Source organism: Dendrobates tinctorius, unplaced genomic scaffold (assembly GCF_039654945.1).
Source record: "Dendrobates tinctorius isolate UK_male_01 unplaced genomic scaffold, ASM3965494v1 ptg000070l, whole genome shotgun sequence".
Lineage (NCBI taxonomy): Eukaryota > Metazoa > Chordata > Amphibia > Anura > Dendrobatidae > Dendrobates > Dendrobates tinctorius.
The window spans coordinates 99,879,857-99,900,079 of NW_027361738.1; the positions used below are offsets into that span (position 1 = coordinate 99,879,857).

The 20,223-nt window shown below is 45.1% G+C and overlaps 1 protein-coding gene across 2 annotated transcripts in view; it reads right to left on the bottom strand.

Annotated features, from left to right (window-relative positions):
• Window positions 1–8,022: 8,022 nt before the first annotated feature.
• LOC141095857 (KAT8 regulatory NSL complex subunit 1-like) overlaps window positions 8,023–20,223 on the bottom strand; it is a 74,657-nt gene continuing 62,456 nt past the window's right edge. The window contains exons 7-13 of one of the 2 annotated variants that reach the window (XM_073582222.1): window positions 19,937–20,095; window positions 18,660–18,802; window positions 18,339–18,457; window positions 12,952–13,003; window positions 10,649–10,761; window positions 9,668–9,926; window positions 8,023–9,081 (exon numbers count right to left, since the gene is read on the bottom strand). In XM_073582222.1, coding sequence (XP_073438323.1) covers window positions 8,770–9,081; window positions 9,668–9,926; window positions 10,649–10,761; window positions 12,952–13,003; window positions 18,339–18,457; window positions 18,660–18,802; window positions 19,937–20,095 — 1,157 coding nt within the window. In that variant the 3' untranslated portion in view covers window positions 8,023–8,769. The remainder of the gene's footprint in view (window positions 9,082–9,667; window positions 9,927–10,648; window positions 10,762–12,951; window positions 13,004–18,338; window positions 18,458–18,659; window positions 18,803–19,936; window positions 20,096–20,223) is intronic. The other variant, XM_073582223.1, reaches the window with a different exon arrangement.

Genomic DNA, 20,223 nt, shown 5'->3' on the forward strand with positions numbered 1-20,223 from the left:
AGATCACTTATCCCCTTTATTTTAGTCACTTCTTTTATAACATTTTGCTTAATTATGCAAAGTTCTCAACTACCAAAAACATCATGGTAATACTTCACTTTATAAGCTATAATATTGCAAGAAAACCGAAAACTACATATATGTCCGTATCCAAATAGAAAGTAGTATAATGGCATATTCTTCAGAGTTCTACACCCCCGCCTCCCTTATCTTGCACCTGATGGAAACAGTCTGGTTTCATGACAGCCCATCCCAATTACAAAAATTTAACTTACAGCAACAAAAATGGAGAAACGAAACAGTCAGAGAATGGATAAAACCAAACTTCAACTCTGATTTTAGTTTTAACCCTTCACAAAACGACAATGATATGAATTTAAATTTTACTTGGCACATCCAGGATAAATTAATTGACTTCTTAGATATTACTTTAAAATTTCTCAGAAGAAGGTATAATATAAAAAAGAAACAGCAACAGACTCTACCCTGTATGCTACCGCCTGCCATCCTAAAAAAAACCAAAACAAAACTATACAAAGTGTTCCATTGGGAGAACACATTCGGATAAAAAGAAACACCTCTAAGGATAAAACATAGCAGAAGGAAGCTATTGAAATGAATAGATTAAAAGCGAGAGGCCACTCACAGCGGATGATTGATAGAGCAACAGTTTCACAAGCACGAAGGGACAGAAAACAGACGTTAAAAGAGAAAACGAAAGTGACTGATCAGGGACATAATCAGATCACATCTGTAACACAATATAGTCCACAATTCACAGACATGAGAAAATCTCATTCAAAAATACATCCCCGTATTGTATCAGGATGAAAAATATTCTACATAATGCCTTAAGATTTACAGCTAGAAAAGCCCCAACCTTAGGAGATACTTTGTCACCAAGTGTATGTATAAATAATACTGTTACAACAGATAAGACGCGGTCGCAGCAAACTATAAATGTGGTCACCGTACAGGTTTATGCTGCAAACATATGGTGAATACAAAAGGAATTCCAATCTATTGTTACTGGGAAGAACTATAAGAACAAATCATATCAGTTGTAATACTTCATACGTAGTATAGCCTTTGACTTGTCTAATTTGTGACGTACAATATGTAGGCTGCACTACGAATCCATTAAAAGTCAGGACTAGACGCCACCTTTCCGATGCAACTAGTAAAAAGACATGTTAGGCCATGTGCATACGTAGTGGAAGGTACTGCGGATTTTTCCGCGCAGTTTTGGGAAAATCCGCAGGTCAAAATACCTGCGGTTTATCTGCAGATTGTCTGTGGTTTTGCCTGCGGTTTGACACCTGTCATTGATCAGGTGCTAAACCGCTGCGGAATCCGCACAAAGAATTGACATGCTGCGGTTTTGAAGCCGCAGCAAATCCGCGCGGAAAACTCTGCACCGTGTGCACTGCATTTTTTAATTTCTATTGCTTACAATGGTACTGTACAATGCAGCAGAATCTATTGCGGACCCGCAGGGCCAAAAACGCTGCGTTCGAGTTATAACCTCATAAAGTGACAGTGGTCAGAATTGTAAAAATTGGCTCTGTCATTAAGGACTATATCCTATTTTGATAGATGCCCAGATTGTAACAAACTTCCACCTGATGAAGATGGATCCTCCATCGAAATGCATCGTGGTTTAAACCCATCTCTTGTCTGAGTCTCTTCTCTGCGCTAAGACCGTTTTCCATTTTCTCATAACATTTGGCTTATTGGGATCATGCGTTTAATTGGTTACATGTAAAATTTAATACAAATTTACAACAACAAAAAAAGCCACCACACACACAGACGTCTCCAGGACATGGGCTACAAGTGTCACATTCCTTATGTCAGCCACTCATGACCAATACACAACACCAGAAGCGTCTTACCTGGGCCAAGGAGAAGATCCGGACTGTTGTCAGTGGTCCCAGAGTCTGGAGGAAGAGTGGAGGCCACAATCCAAGCTGCTGGAGGTCTAGTGTGAAGTCTCCACCATCAGTGATGGTTTGGGGAGCCATGTCATCTGCTGGTGTAGATCCACTGTGTTTTAGTTTTATCAAGACCAAAGTCAGCGCAGACGTCTACCAGGACATTTTAGAGCACTTCATTCTTCCCTCTGCCAACAAGCTTTATGGAGATGAAAAAGTCATTCTCCAGCAGGACTTGGCCCCTGTCCACACTGCCAAAAGGACCAATACCTGGTGTATACACAACAGTATCACTGGGCTTGATTGGCAGCAAACTGGCCTGACCTTAACCCCATAGAGAATCTACGGAGTATTGTAAAGAGGAAGAGGAGAGACACCAGACCCAACAATGCAGACGAGCTGAAGGCTGCTATCAAAGCAACCTGGGCTTCCATAACCCCTCAGCAGTGCCACAGGCTGATCGCCTCCATGCCACGCCGCATTGATGCAGGAATTGATGCAGATGGGCCCTGACCAAGTATTGAGGGCATTTACTGATCATACATTTCAGGAGGACAACATTTCAGATTTTACAATCACTTTTCCAGCTGGTGTTATAAAGTATTCTAATTTACTGAGATGACTTTTGGGTTCTCATTGGCTGTAAGCCATAATCATCTACACTAACAGAAATAAACCCGTGAAATACATCACTCTGTGTGTAATGACTCTATAGAATAGAGGAGAGTCACTTTATGTATTGAACAAATGAAATTAACTTTTTAATATTTTAATTTTGTGAGAAGCACTTGTATATAGGCATATCAGAGGTCACCGACATATATATATGTTTAGGCGTATCACAGACCCCTGACATTATATATAGGCTGTGGAGACCGCATTGTATCTTAATTAACCTGACAACTATTTTTTAGCAAGCCAGAAAGAATAGACATCTCCATATGTTCACTTTTGAATGTCTTTATTTCTGGTTGGTCAAGAAAAGATTTTTACTTGTGTAAGACTGTAATATTGACTTTTAAGTTGACATTGCATTGTGCTCTTTTTCTTGATGACTAGTCATGTTTACTGACAAGATAATTACACATTGTCCAAGTCAGATAGTTTGTTGGCATTCCAAATAGGAGGCGGAAAATCTATGCAAATAGATAACAATCAAATAATGCGAGTTGGTCGTCACCATTCTTCCCTTTATTTGTGATGCTGGATTAAAAGACACTTGTAAAACATAAGAGGTGAAATGCCATTCAGTGTGAGAGAGATTCAACTAAAGGCCCTGTCACAATAAGCGAGATCGCTAACGAGATCGCTGCTGAGTCACTGGAACTGTGACGTTATAGCGATCTTGCCAGCGAGATCGCTGTGTAGATCAGTGACCAGCCCCCCTGCCGGGTATCGCTGATCGTGCCCGAAATGTCTTGACATTTCTTTGGTCGCTCATGTCCCGCTGAGTCCCTTGTATCGTTACGTTTGACACATAGCCTAACGACCTCGTTAGCAACTCAGAAGCAAGACAAGGCGTGGATTAGCGTTCCCGTTTCCACGCCTACCTCGGCTTCGATTGGTGGTCACTACAGTGTCCTGATTGGCGGGCTTCCTTTTAAAAGAAGCTAACAAAGTAGCGCTTCAGTTCTTTGTTCCTGACCCGGGCTTACCATACGATAGGCGATGAAACCAAAGCCCTCCCTCAAGTAGAGCGAAATATACCCCAAAGATACATACCGTCAACACTGAATTGGTGTCTGGGTAAATCAATCTGGAATCACAGCCCGTGAACGCTATTTGGACGGCCGGTGAATGCAAATAGGACACCGATGACCGTTACTCGGGTGTGCTAGCCAAAAGACGTGTTCGAGAACAATGAAATGTAGCGCTAGTACGTCACCTTTTAAATGCACGGCCAATCAGGACGCGGCAGCGTCCACCATTCAGAGCTGAGAGCGTGAGAAAGGGAGCGCAATCCACGCCTGTGTAAATACAGCGTCACACAGTACATCCCTCATCGAGGTGTGAATCGTCAATGGAACATGCAATGTGACAGGGTCCCAACGACCACCGACATCGTTACAAAGGTCGCTATGACACGCTAGATCGTTGCTCCGTCGTTGGGTAGATTGGACTGTGACATCTCAATAGCGACCACATAGCGATGCGGCAACGATCCCTGTCGTGTCGTATCGCTGTCGGGATCGTTATAGCGTCGCTAGGTGTGACGGGACCTTAAGACATCAAAACAGCCAAAGGACCAGAGACAGGACAGCAGCCAACACATCATGGCTCCATCACAAGGGTCACAGATTAATTCTACAGGATGCCAGCTTAGGGGACCACGGCCCCCGCTAGAATACAGCTCTGCCCCATGGACCATCATTGAACTATGGATACATTTGTGAAACCCAGGTTGGGACCATCCGGTCACCTGGCACCATGGAGATGTTGTGTGAAGACAGGCTGACCTGGTCAGCTGGCCCTTGTACCAGAATGGACTGTCATCTTCCCACACTTGTCATTACCTCCTCTCTGTGTGCGTGCCACAGGTCGAGTAGTCAGCCCTGGAAGCTCTGAAGTCACAGCAGCTCTTATCCCAGTGAGTCAGTGGAAGGGTGAGGCTCTGTAATGTGCACCATCTTGGGGTATTTTGCTGGGACTGTGCTACATGTTATCTGCCCATTTTGTGGTTCAATAAAGTATTACCACACTTACCCTCACCCTGTGTAGCGATTTGCCCACGTTAAAGGGAGGACAGGCGGTGGGACGATCCCAGGTCCTGGGCACTCGCCCACCTTCCGTGTCTTCACATAGGCGTATCACAGGCCACTGATATTTTACTGGACAGACCTTATTTCTTACTCATCATATATTCGGCCATTCCATCATTTACTATGGGGTAAATAAGACCCTTTTTATGCTCTATTGGAAGGAATAGGAGTTACAGGACATCTTTACTTTTTTCTGACCACACTTTGTATTAATGTTATACATTCTCTATTTAGGCTTCAGTCTACCAACTAGTACCATGATCTTTGCTCTGCTGCTTATTTTTCATGTTTTGTGCGACATTTTTCTTTTGTGTATTTATATTAAATGATTTATCCTTCCCCAAAGAAGCCAACATGAAACGTGCGTTGGGGCACCAGGCCTCACTCCCTCCAGGTGACTCCGTTGAGTGTTTTACATGTGGTGCTCATTTATGAACTGTTCATTTATTTACTAGCCTGCTTTTAAGCGATATCCTGTCACTCAGTAACTTTGGGCTGAATTCTATAATCTTTATATTTTGATACCTCTATAGATACAGGATTTGGTTTAATAGATTATATGACTACTACCCGATCACTGTATGTTATAATTTTTTGCATGATATCCTCATGTGTGTGCATTTATCATTTGTTGTGTTTACTAATGCATACTCTGTGGTTATAACCAATGATCACCCACTTCTAGTTATCCTGATCATATGACAGAATAGATCCCGATCTGCCGAGCACTTTATCGCATACAAGCAGTCCCTCGCCAGCTTCAAGTCCATGCTCAGCCGCAAAACTTCTCATCTCTCATATCCTCCCTGTCTCACAACCCTAAACAGCTTTTCAACACTTTCAATTCTCTACTCCGTTCCACAACACTTCCCTCTCCTCTCATTTCTGCTGAAGACTTTGCCTCCTTTATGCAGAAGACCGATATGATCAGAGAAAGCTTTGGTCTCCAGCCCCAATGCCTTCTCTACTGCTCAGCTTTGTTCTTCCAAAACCAGCTTCTCCACCATGACAAAGATCAGCTCTCCACCCTTCTGTCAAGATCACTCCTCACTACTTGAACGCTTGACCCGCTACCATCTCACCTCATCCCTAAGTTCGTCAGTCTTCATCCCAACCGTAACAAACCTCTTCAACCTCTCACAAACTGTTTTCCTCTCATCCTTCAAACATGCCTCGATCACATCCATCCTCAAAAAGCCCTCCCTCAACCCATCCTCTGTGTCTATCGCCGATATCTCTTCTCCCTTACGCCTCAGAACTACTGGAACAGCATGTATATCTTGAACTGTCCTCCCACCTCTCCTCCTGCTCCTTCTTTGACCGGTTACAATCTGGCTTCCGACCACATCACTCAACTGAAACTGCCCTAACTAAAGTCACTAACGACCTACTAACCGCCAAGAGCCAGCAACACTACTCTGTCCTCCTTCTCCTGGACCTGTCATCTGCCTTTAACACTGTGGACCATTCCCTCATCTCTTGAGATCCAGGCTAGGGCCAAATCTGCAATGCCATCATATCCAACAGACCGGGCATTCAGTGTTTCCCTTTTCCACACCACCACCTCCCCTATCTGTCTGTTTCTCAAGGCTCAATTCTAGGACCCCTACTCTTCTCCAGCTACACCTTCAGCCTGGGACAGTTCATAGAATCCCACGGTTTACATCAGGGGTCCACAACCTGTAGCTCAGGAGCCACATGTGGCTCACGATCTCATGAATTGTATCTCACAGCTGTCTGATAGCTTGGTGCATTAGCTCCAGGTCTAGCAAAGAGCTGAAGAGCACATCTCAAAATGGTGAATTTTGTGAGTAGCATGGCACAGAAGAGCAGATCTTGATGCACATACACTGGTCTTAGTGGTTGAGAGATAACTTAACAATGGTGTGCTGGTGACAGGATGACACCACCGATCAGAGGTGCCTGAAGCTGGATAGAGTGTGGTGGGAGTGCTTGATGGGAGAATACTGAAGGGGGAAATTGTGGGAACCCTTGGATCTTGGTATATGGCTTCTGTGGAAAAGCTTTGGCTGTCATTATACCCATAATAGGGGTTTTGGTTGCTACTAATGTGAGGGAGCCGAATGTGACCATCTCTCAAAGCTGAAGTGAAATAAAACTTGGCACTCAACTTAATGAAAGAATCCAGGAGTAATTTTAATGCAGTCCGTTCAGTGTGACAAAACGTTTCGGTCCCACATGGACCATCAGTCCGACTGCTTCAGAGAAGAGGATATAGAGGTAAGGACGTAGTTGCTTGTGCAAAGCGCCTGTATATCTGGCAGGTTGGTGTGGGCCAAAATTGCCCTACATAAGGTCAGAGTAGACGCAATTGTGTGGAAAAATCCTTCATACACCAACGTGGTGTCCACTGCTTGTTAGGGTTAGGTGTATGAAGGATTTTTCCTACTCTGGCCTCCCTCTAGCACCACTCCAATCTATCCTAAACTCTACTGCCCGACTAATCCACCTGTCTCCCCGTTATTCCCCAGTCTCTCCTCTCTGCCAAGCCCTTCACTGGCTTCCCATCGTCCAGAGACTCCAGTTCAAAACCACAACTATGACATACAAAGCCATCCACAACCTGTCCCCTGCATACATCTGTGACCTAGTCTCCCGGTACTTTCCTACACGTAACCTTAGATCCTCAAGCTCTCCTTCTCTACTCCCCCCTCATCTCTTCTTCCCACAACCACATACAAGATTTCTCCCGTGCTTCCCCCATACTCTGGAACGCTCTACCCCAACAAAGACTCTCGCCTACCACGGAAACAGTCAAAAAGGAACCTGAAGACCCACCTCTTCCGACAAGCCTACAGTGATCCTCAGTCTACTGAACCGCTGCACAACCAGTTCTCCCCTTCTCCTAGTGTATCCCCAGTAGACTGAGCCCTCACAGGAAGGGTCCTCACTCCTTCTGTACTTGTGTGTCTTGTATTGCTCATGTTTATTGTACTTGCCTATGTATGCTCCTATTTCATATGTAAAGCGCCATGGAATAAATCGCGCTATAAAAATGAATAATATGACAGACTATTGTCTTACATCTTTTGATACCCACTGCATGCCCTTGTGTCCCCTTACTTAGCTGCATTAATATTAATTTACTGGTGCTGTCACCTGGACGGTTAGGTCTTCCATTGTGCCACCCTCCCCCCCCTTGTTTTATGTTTAATTGTATGTTAAGAATTCAATAAACATTTCCCCTTAATAAGTAGCAGTATGGTGCTTCCTTTCTCTTTATTGTACCTCTCTGATAATCCAGCATCTACTGCAACACATTCAGTAAAGGAATTGTCCAGACAAAATGAAAAGCATGAGAACAGGAATATGATTTAGAATTTATTCTTCGTAATCTCCTCCATATATCCATATACACCCGGCCATTCTCAGACAGGAGGCGATTCTTCCCACTCATTCAGTAATTACACGTTTTTGTTCCCAGGTAGCGGGAGAGGAATCTCTGTCCGGTCGCTTCTTTATTATGTCTCTTTCTCGCCCGTTTGTGGCGCCGTGCTCTGTGACGCCGGGCACGAGAGGTGAATCTGCTTCTCCTGCTGTAACGTTACACAGTGATAGAGAAGAACAGAAGCTAGGATCTAGTGCTGAGAGATACCTGCAGAACGACTCACCGCCCGCATGGCCTCCGATAGATGAAGTGCGCTCCTTACGGCAGTCAAGGGTCTACACCTGATTCTTATTCCCCCGCACCTCTGTGAACCCCATTTAATAATGCCTATAATCCAGCAATCCTCCCCCTCCGCGGCAGACGTTACCTGCTCCATGTACCTACTCTGCCTTTTACACCTCTCAGAGTGGCAGGAAATAGTAGTCATCCTCATCTGGAGACTTTCCTGCGCTCCACGTTAAGCGTGAGGCTCAGCCTGAGGCCTCTGCTATAACCTTGTCACAGGCCTTTTACTTCAGCGTGCTGCTGAGCCCAGGACCCCCGGCCATTACTGGTGGCCCCTACTTCTCCGCTCGGGCCTGCAAGTCAGCCAAGCACTTGATACTGAAATAAAGTATATGGGGTTTGTATTCTCAGGTTGTACACATCTTGTGAAGAGGACAAGCTTTCATCTCTTATTCACCGGCCTGGTGGGAAAATATTCCAGGCTTGCGATTTTTTCGCCACTATGGGCACTAAATCGAACTACTGAAATGCTATTAGGTAGAAGGGGATCTTTGGAGGTGGGGGTGAGGTTTTCTGCTGACGTGCCAGAGTCTATGCTGTCAGTCGGAAGGTCTGACTTGCCCCCTGCGTTACACAGGACATCTGGGTGAAGTTTGCTCTTGCCTCTGCTCTCTGTAATCCCTGGTGAGGTTTGGAGAGAGTGATGGTCTCTGTCTGAAAGTGGAAAAGAGCGAGGGTCCCAGGGTGTGATGATCTGCAAAGGGAGAAGAAACGTGTGTCATTACGAGCACAGATTGGCCTGTCTATAACTCCCATTATCACAAGATTTCTAGTGGAGCAAATCTTATTGCCTATCCTTTGGAGCCATCATCAGCTTGAGGGTCCGGCTCCCCACAGATCAGCTGAATGTGGTGGGAGAGCCATCGCCGGACCTGTTATTATAGATCAGTACCGTACCCTTGAATAAACCACAGATCCGAGCTGTACTACCAGATATCCACCAATTAAAACAGTCAGGCCCTCTGCAGTCAGCTGATCAGCAGGGTTGTAAGAGTAAAGCTGGAGTCAAAAATAACGACTTACCAGCGATCCCAACAACGATATCGACGTGTCAGGATCGCTGGTGAGTCGCTATGTGATCGCTGGTGAGCTGTCAGACAGCTTCACCAGCGATCAGCACCAGCAACGCCCAGCGTCACTGTGTACTTAGTTACCAGCGTGCTGATGCAGGGAGCTGGTAACTAAGGTACACATCGGGTTTCTAAGGGACGTGCGCACGCAGCGATGCGTGCTGGCCAGCGGGAGACCAGTGACTAAAAAAAAACAAAATTGAAACAAACTTGTTCTTCTTCATCCTGGACCTCAGGGGTGGAAGATCTTGTGTCTTCACTCCAGGAGAGCCCCCTGATGCGGCTATGGACAGCGAGGCATTGGACAGTGCTGTAAGGCTCAGGGTAGTCAGTGGCAGCAGATGAAAGGGTTAGCGGGACATCATTAAGGCTGGAGAATCCAATATCCGGAGAGGCCGGCTGCTGGAAAGACCCTTGACTGTTGGATGTAGGTTGCGGGGTCCATCGACCGTCAGATTTGTTAGAGGACCTAAGGGGAAAACCAAAAGAAAAATATAAAAGGTCTGCAAATCGTTAGGAATTAGAAAGCATATTGAAGCATCATTTGTGCGCCACAGGCCTAAAATCTCCAACAAAAACAAAGAGGTAGCGACCGTGGGCCCCCCCCCCCCGGGAGCGGAGGACCACATAACCTCTCCATTCTTTAGTGTTCAATAAGGATAGAATGAGGCTCTGCAGCGAGACTATACACTGCACATTATACAGTGTCCCCAGTTATACATGTAAGGGATATACTGAATACAGAGTACCCCTATATACAGTGTAGCCACCCCTCCCCTGTAGCAATTGTCCAAGCAACTATACCCTGTATGTTGCTATAAAACACGTAACCACACATGGGCCGCCTCCTCTTGACTGATCTAAGACTCAGAGTAATATGGAGCCCACCAGATGAAGTGCAGATCCACAGCTGAGGCCCCCATAACATGGCCATGGTCTAGGGACATCACACATTGCATATTTAGTGATGGAAACAAATGACGGCAGAATCCGCTCCTGGGACACAGGATTATTGGATCTTAAAGATGGGAAGATCTGTCCCAGTAACTTTTTTTTCAGGACACAGATGGACAAGCATAATGCCATGATTGCTCTGGAGTCGCTGGTCATGCTGCTAAACAGATGAATTTTCCATATAAATTGCAGAGTCCACGCTGAGGCGGCTGGAGAGCGCAGCCCCTTGTTCCGTACCTGCTCCCTCGCCTCGGTGGAATAGCCGAAGTCCATGAGTCCCAGCGGGAGCGTTCCAGATCCTCGTACGCATTGTGCCGGTTCTGATACGTCTCGTCAGACAGGTCTTCAAGCTGCGGAGACACAGACAAGTCAATATGTAGAGCAGAGGCCTCTGCCAGATAGAGTCCATCACAGGGGAGAACAGATGCACCACAAGCTCCAGAACTGTAAACTGAGCGACCCGTTAGCAGAGCGACCTGCACAGCAGCATCAAAATTCTAAAAAAAAAAAAAAAAAAAAACCGCCTGCAATCTGCCCAAACTTAAAGATCAGTTTGTTTTTCAGTCAACACTATAAAAGAGGTTTCTGACAAGCAGCAGGGATGGGCTATTGCAGGATGGGGCAGGCACAAATTAAGAAAAGGATATATGCACATTTTTGCATTTTAAGTTTTGAGCGACTCACCAAACAGCGAAAATCATCTTATTCTGCAGATTGTTATGGGAATCCGTAAAAATCCCATCTTAAAGGGAAGGTACCGCGTTTGTAGATCATTAATAAATCAATGTAATGTGGCATAACATGCTGTTATAGCCAAGTTTTGATTGCATTTGAAACATTTTGTGTGTTATAGGAGTTTAAAGAAGGCACTGGGGGCTAACATCTTGCTTTCATAGTAGCAGCACCACACTTTAGGGCACCCCCACACTTTAGGGCACCCCATGGTCATAGGAGATAACAGATGGACACCGACCCTATTATAATGGAGATGTCACAGCTGTGAACTGGGCAGTCTCTGTGGGCTGCACAATTCACAGTAGTGGGAGTGTTCTGCTGCCATTTTCATGGAGCCCTCGGATCTGCTAACATAAGCAGAACAGCTTCCAGCAGAACAGATTCTTGATTGACAGGAGAAAAATGCAGGCAGAGTATCAGAGACTGCAAAGACATCAAGGAGGAGCAGTGGACCATCAGCATAATTGGAGAAGGAGCTGTCAGGGCTGTGATTCACCCTCCATAAGGAGCTACAGGTCTGCAGTGAATGGCCAGACATTGTGAAGGGGGTGAGAGAATCATGTGACCTGGGAGAGAGACATATGAAGACTGATAGGAGAGAGACAGTAACTGCTGGTGATAGCAGATCACAGGGCAGTCACCCACAAAATGGTGCTACCCTGCGATTCTACTTTTCATTCTGCCCCAGGGATACTAGAACACCCAAAAGGGGAGGGAAATGGTGATGTCAGCAGTTACTGCTCCAATTTTCCAGCTAACAGTAAAAGCTGGTAAGTCGTACTATAGCTGCTTGAGGTCTAAAACGGAAAATTCTCCCTCTAGTGGTAATTGTATACATTTGTAAAAAAAAAAAATGTTTTTCATATAGAAATGTTTGCAAACAGTGCAAATATTGCATGAATACATTTTAATTACTATTTTAAGCTTAATTTCACAAAAAAAAACTACAAGAAAACTGGTAGCACTTTCCCTTTAAGATTGCTTGGGTCCTTCACCTTCTGTTACTACCAGTTATACAATCTGTGTGGGTTTATGGCATTCACCCTGGGAATTAAATCATGTGAAGATTGTATAGTTCAGGCTATGGACAGATTGTAACTTCTATTAACCGCATTTGCTTGACTGCTCATCAGCATTACACCGAGGGGCATCCTTTAAAAAGCTGCTAGTTTAACTACAGCGGCAGACGTAGTCAATCCGCTCCTGCCGCCGGTCTCACAGGTGACGCCGAGACCCCCACTCCTGCCACACTGGTGACTACGAGGCGCCCGCTTTTGTTGCTGATCTGACAGGTGATGCCAGTTAAGAGCAAACATTGCAGAGGAAACTGGGGCCATCTGGTGACTGATGCATTTTTTTGGGGCACAGATTAGGAACGGTGTTCACACCTCTGAAAGCAAATATTGTAATATACAGCTCAGCCAAGCAGTGCTGGGAGGCAAAAATTGACACCTGCTTTCTAAGTGGGCATGTGGTCGGGTCCACATGTTTAGGATTCCTCTTCTACGGCAAATAAGCATCTCTACATTGCGGACTTGGCCTTTTGCAGTAAAACGTTGGCAGCTATTTGATTGAATGTCACATAATACGACACGTCCACTGCAACGATGGAGCCCTAATCATTAATGGGAAGAGAAGGGGAGGCCACATGTGCTCACAGCAGTCAGTAGGCAAAAGACTTTGCCAGTCATCGCAAGTGCCCGTGTGCCAACCATATACTGCAGCTACAGATCTTGTGATGTCACCAGTACCCAATATCTGAGCATGCTATTCAGACACACACGACACCTGGCAGGGACACTCACCTGAGGATCTCCTTCCAGGATGGTTTGCTCTGAAGGGTCCAACTCTCTCCAGCTGAGAAAAATAAAAGATTTGACAGTCACAAAAATTTTTTATTCTTCAAATATTTAATCCTCTGACAAGTCTACAAGCCTCCATGTGCAGAACGAGCAGAGGACCCCCTTTAGTAACAAAATTGTCAACATAGTTTAACCCTTACATGAGAGCCATTTTTCATTTTTTATTCCCCTTCTTCCAAGAATCGTAACAACTATTTTACTACCGGCATAGCTGTATGGCAGTATTTCTTGCAAGATGAGTTGAATGATCACATTCATTGTAACATATGACATAAAACCAAGAATTTTTTCCCCCCAACCATTATGAAATGGTGAGAAAACAGACCTGCCTATCCACATTAGTCTAGGGATTGTTTTTATGGTGTTCACTGCAGTAATTACCTGGTAACCTGATCAGTTACTTTAGTGGCTTAAAAAAAAAAAAATCTCCATATAACAGACCTACATCTATATATTAGGTTTGGGTCATTATTTTCTGAGACGCGTCGTTTTCCATTTAATGGTGCTGCAAGATTGCTCGTTATCTGTGCACAGAGGTGCGGTTTATATTGAGACCATATTTGGGTACTTTAGTCATGTCACCTGCATCCTAAGGGTATGTACGCATGTTGCAGATTTGCTGCGGATCCGTAAGTGTTTGACCAATGTAATTCAATAGGAAAAAAAAAAAAAAGCTGTTCGCATATGCTGCAGAAAATTCCGCATGGAATCCGCAGCAGTTTATTTTCAGCAGCAAGTCAATTCTTTTAGCGGATACGCATGCGTTCTTACACCCTTTCCATTAATGAAATCCGCAAGGCTAAAAACGCATGCCAATCCGCAAAGAAACCACACACAAAAAAAAAAATGCATAAAATCTGCACGGATTTTTCTTTGCGTTTTCTGCCAAGAGATGCAGATTCTGTGCAGAAAATTCTGCAGGCAAATCTGCAATGTGTGCACACAGCCTAAAAACATCTGCAGAATCAGATCTTTTCTCAGCTTTAAAACTGCAAAACCTCTTAGGCTATGTTTACACATTGCATTTTTTGCTGCATTTTTATGCAAATTTTCAGTTGCGTTTTACAGTACCAGCAAAAGCCATGAGATTTCAGAAATCTCATGCACACAAATAGTTTTTTTCCTGACTGATTTGGAAAACTGCTGCGTTTTTGCAAACCGCAGCACATCACTTTCAGCGTTTTTTCACCCATATGAAACAATGAGTAATTGCATAAACTTTAAGTTGGTTCATGATTTTTTTTAGGGCACTAAACTTATTAGCAAGCACAAGAGACAACAAAAACAGCAAACACAGCAGCTTCCATTCTGCCAGGAGAGCAGGTTTTGCCCTTATTCATGGTCATGGGACTACTGCAACTCTACTGATCAGTCTCCCACTAACCAAACTTTCACTTCTCCAATCCATCCTGAATGCGGCAGCTAGGACAATATTTCTGTTCAGCGATTTCATCAAAGCCTCTACCTATTTGCCACCAAAGCAAATAGGGCCATGGGATGCATTAGAAGAGGTCTGGGGAAACGAGATGAAAACACAATTCTCCCTCTGTACAAATTACTCGTCAGACCCACACTTGGAGGATTGTGTGCAATTTTGGACGCCGGTGCTCAAGAAAGACATTACTGAACTTGAAAGGGTTCAAAGGCGGGCTACTAAAATGATAAATGGAGTTGGTTCACTACAATACCCAGAAAGGTTATCAAAATTAGGTCTATTTACTCTAGAAAAGAGAAGACTTAGGGGAGACTTAATATATATGTACAAGTATATCAGAGGGCAACACAGAGATCTCTCCAATGAACTGTTTGTACCAAGGACTGTGACAAGAACAAGGGGGCATTCTCTTCGTTTGGAGGAAAGACCATTTCTGCACCAGCATAGAAGAGGGTTCTTCACGGTAAGAGCAGGGAGGCTCTGGAATTCTCTTCCTGAGGAAGTGGTGTTGGCCAACTCACTGAATGAATGTAAGAAAGGAATGGATGCTTTTCTTGTGAGTAACAGTATAGAAGGTTATGAATAACAGATTATAGGTAGATGGTTGACCCAGCTTAGGGGAAGGAATTTTTTTCCCTATGGAGAAAATTGGCTTCTACTCTGTGGGTTTTTTGCCTTCCCCAGGATCAACAATGCAGAACAGCTGCACTAAAAAAAGGCTGAACTAGATGGACATAAGGTCTTCCTTCAGCCTTCAAAACTATGTAACTAGGTTACCCTGTGCCAGTCATTACACTAGTTACCCATCCACTACAGAGTGCTCACCCACAAAGCGCTCCAGTGCTGCCCCAACATACATCTCCTCCCTAATCTGTCTACCACCCTACCCGTTCTCCCCACAGTGCTGCACCACCCTACATCTCATCTACCACACTACCATCCTCTACACAATGCTGTACTGCCCTACAACTCCTCATCTGTCTACTACCCCCTGCCCATCCTCTCCACAGTGCTGTACTGCCCCCTAACATCTCATGTGTACCACCATACCCGTTCTCTCTAGTGCTGTACCGCCCTACATCTCCTCCTCATCTGTCTACCACCCTACCCATCCTCTCCACAGTGCTGCACTGCCCCCTACATCTCATGTGTACCACCATACCCGTTCTCTCCAGTGCTGTTCTACCCTAAAAAAAAAAAATAATAATAATAATAATAATAATAATAAATAATAATAATAATTTTTATTTATATAGCGCCAACATATTCCGCAGCACTTTACAATTAAGCGGGGACATGTACAGACAATAAATTCAATACAAGTTAAGACAATTCAAACAATGACATTAGGAGTGAGGTCCCTGCTCGCAAGCTTACAATCTACAAGGAAATGGGGGGACACAGTAGGTGAGAAATGCTTGTTAATTCAGGTCTGGCAATTATAATAGGGATTTTCATATAAAGCTGCATGATCCGGTCATCAGCCCGTGTGTTTAAGTGCAATAGACAAGTATCAAGTGCAGTTATCATGTGCATGAAGGGTGTGGAGACAGATGAATAGTAGGGTGCAGATTCAGAATAATATTTGGAAGGAGGGAACAGGGCAAAGTTAGCTTGCCGAGTAGTTGATGTGATAGGCTTCTTTGAAGAGATGGGTTTTCAAAGCGCGCTTGAATAGGTCAGGGCTAGGTATCAGTCTGATCGTCTGGGGAAGTGCATTCCAGAGAGCTGGAGCAGCACGAGAGAAGTCTTGGAGACGGAGGTGCGAGGTTCGGATTACGGGGGATGTTAGTCTTAGGTCATTTGTAGAACGGAGGGCACGTGTAGGGCGATAGACAGAGATGAGAGAGGAGATATAAGGCGGTGCAGAACAGTGGAGAGCTTTGTGGGTGAGAGAGATGAGTTTATACTGGACCCTGTAGCGAATAGATAGCCAGTGTAATGACTGGCACAAGATGGAGGCATCGGTGAAGCAGCTGGACAGAAATATGACCCTGGCTGCCGCATTCAAGATGGATTGGAGAGGAGAAAGTTTGGTAAGAGGGAGACCGATCAGAAGAGAGTTGCAGTAGTCCAGACGAGAATGAATAAGAGCGACAGTAAGAGTCTTAGCAGTTTCAAAGGTGAGAAAAGGTCGGATTCTGGAGATGTTTTTAAGATGCAGGTGACAAGAGCGACTGAGTGATCGGATGTACGGAGTAAAGGAAAGTTCAGTGTCGAATATGACCCCAAGACAGCGGGCATGCTGCTTGGGAGTTATGGTTGAACCCTCCAGGGTTATTTCGATGTTGGGTAGAGTGAGGTTAGTAGAGGGGAGAAACACAAGAAGTTCAGTTTTAGAGAGATTTAGTTTCAGATAGAGGGAGGACATGATGCTAGAGACAGCAGACAGACAATCCTTGGTATTTTGAATTAGGGTAGGGGTGATGTCAGGGGAAGAAGTGTATAATTGGGTGTCATCAGCATAGAGATGATACTGGAACCCAAATCTGCTGATTGTTTGTCCAATAGGGGCAGTGTATAAAGAGAAGAGGAGGGGGCCTAGGACTGAGCCCTGCGGGACCCCGATAGTAAGGGGACGAGAAGAGGAAGAGGAGCCGGAAAAAGATACAGTGAAGGAGCGGTCAGAGAGGTAGGAGGAGAACCAGGAGAGGGCTGTGTCCTTGAGGCCTATAGAGCGGAGCATAGTGAGGAGGAGCTGGTGATCCACAGTGTCAAATGCGGCAGAGAGATCCAGGAGAATCAGCAGGGAGCAATGACCTTTCGATTTAGCTGTTATTAAATCATTAGAGACTTTAGTGAGGGCAGTTTCAGTAGAGTGTAAAGAGCAGAAACCAGATTGTAAGGGGTCGAGAAGAGAGTTATCCGAGAGATAGCGGATTAGACGGGAGTGGACCAGGCGTTCCAGGAGTTTAGAGATGAAGGGAAGGTTAGAGACAGGTCTGTAGTACCCTACATCTCCTCTGTCTACCACCCTTCCCCCATCCTCTCCACAGTTCTGTACTGCCACTAAATCTCATCTGTACCACACTACCAGTTCTCTCCACAGTGCTGCACCTCTCCCTACATCTCATCCTCTCCACAGTGCAGTACTACCCTCTCTCGTGCTGCACCAGTTTTATGGAATGCACTAGACGATCCGATTAATACCTAGACCCCACATTTTTAAGCGTGCTTTAAAAACACATCCATTTCCTCTTGCTAAGTTTTCCTCAGAACTTGGTCCCTCTTATTCATCTGTCTACATGCACCCAATAGTACTTGGTAACTGAACTTCTATAGATCCAGGTTGATGACCGAATCATGCAGCTTTATATCATGACCCCTACTATAATCATGTCCGGAGCGTACATAACAGTACTTTCTACATATAGTTGCTTGCGAGCGCAACCCTCACTCCTCCTGTAACTGATGAATGTGTTACTCTAAATTACTGCGGAATATGCTGGTGCTATAGAAATAATTAAGTTTTGATAGCCTTCTCATTGCATAGTCTGGAGAAGGTAGGACTATAAAAAACAAAAACAGTAATGTTGGAGTTCAGATTTTCTTTTACAGCATTTGCCTTACAGGCTGAGTATTAAGCTAATGTATGAAAACCTAACAGATGTGATGATATTAAATAAGATTACTTTAAGTTTCTTATTTTTAAGTTGGAGAGGGGGGATATAGGGAATTTGAACATTTGCCTGTACTATATACTGCTGCACTTCAGTACTGCAATATACAGTAATAATGTGTCCTATTAAAATCAGTCTCTGCCTCACAGAAGTGGCAAGATGGTGGTGACAGGGCCCATCAGGGCACCCCAGCTGTCATGGTACCCCACTGGCACTCAGCTCCAGAGTGTTCCATCACAAATCGCATCGGGGTTAGTGCAGAGGTAACCACGTACCTCGGGGTCAGGATTTCCTTGTACTGTATCTTCTCCACCCGAGCCGCAGCCGCCATTGACATTGGAATGACAATATTATCTATGTCGTATGAATTCTCAAACCTTTTTCGCTTGAGAGCCTAAAAAAAAAAAAAAATAGAATACATGCATCATGTTTTGAGCCTCCTGCCGCACAGAACACGGACATGTAGAAGGGGCACAGATGTATGGTGTGAATTTATGAGAAGAGGCATTAAATGAAAGTTTGGGAAAAAGCAGGTATAGAGGCGCCATGGTCACCATTACAGCTTTCCGGGCATTTATTCCAGGATATGCACTTACCGTTGAGTTGGATGAAGGGGGGATTTCTGTGAGGGATGAAAGCTGCTGGGCTGCATTGCTTGGTCTTGGAGTGATGGGGCTCGATATGTGTATGCTGGAGTTCGGCAATCCTCTGTACTGCCTGTCCTCTCGAAATAAAGACCCTGCCGGCCAAAACCATGAATCCATTACACTTGTAGATTTGCATCACAGATAATGCATGAGGTGGTCCCTGGACCCGGCAGGCATTTATGCACCTATTCTCCATGTGATCATCTACAACTGAGGGCTAATTCAGAGGTTATGAAGATCCTTGCCAAGTACAGCGTTCCCTGACTCCGGTAGCAATGGGGATAGTTACTACATCTATGGAAGCATTATACTAGGGATAAGAGGGGTGCCCCCCGAGCACAGCCTCTCCTGCTGCAGTGTCCGCTGTGAATGGAGAGGGTCAGGCACATGCACAGCTTTTCCTTTTCGCCAGAATCTGGATACAGATGAGTACGCACGCTTCGGTGCCTTTTTGGAAACTAATAGAAGTCACCACCTCTCCACGTACAGCAGACGCAGCGCCAGCAACGACGGGGGACAGTAGACCCTCCATTCGAGAACACAAGGAATCTTCAGCACAGGATTGCATCACAATCTCCCCTCACATCCCCCCAGCAGGCCTTTCCTGCTAAAGTGCAATCGTAGCTCTGCCCACTCCTTAAAGAGGTTTTGCAGCAGCACTCACAGGTGCTTATTTGTACTGCACCAGGAGGTGAGCAGCACAGAGGATGTGGGGTCAGCCAATGATTGCTGGCAGGTTGTGCACCTGTTCTATTCACATACATGATGCCAAAAGAAGCACCTCCATATGCAGAAGACCCCTTTTAAGTTATAAGGACAGGAGATAGGTGCACTTTCAAGCTACAGAAGTAAGGTCTAAGTCTAGAGTTACCATTGCTATGCCCGGATGAGGAGGAGTCAGCATGACGAGGGGTCTGCCTGGGCATCATTAGGATGAGGGGTGATCAGCCTCTCGGTAACTAATCTAACTGCTGCACAAAGTAGTCATTGATGCCCCCTAGTGGTGAAAGAGGGAATGACAAGCAGAAACACACAAGACGGGCAAAGATAAGAAAAGAGCCACGCACCATTCTATGTCGCGTCCTTGTAATGCACAAAAAGCTACAAAGGCTAAGGAACCCCAATATAAAGAAGTCACAAATGACTTAAAGGGTTTGCAATATCCACAGAAAGTTGCCAGCAGGTATACAGGTATTTTCCAGAAAGCGGGATCCTGAGGCACTTACTGCCTGTGAAATCTGGCGTCGGGCTAGGACAGTCTCTTCGAAACCTTTCTGAGGTTTTCTTGCTGAGCTGAGAAAACTTAAGAGCTTTGAGTTTGTGAGAAAACCGGAGCTGCCTGTCGTCTTTCAGCAACGCTTCAAAGTGCAAGTTAAGGGGAGAATCTAGAAGCAAAGAGCCAATGAGCGCACGTTATCAGTCAGGAGACGCAGGCGACATCGGCCAGAGCCGTCCGCTCTGGGCCACTTTGGACCCTCAGAACGTAGTAAACATTAATCTAATGGCTACATAG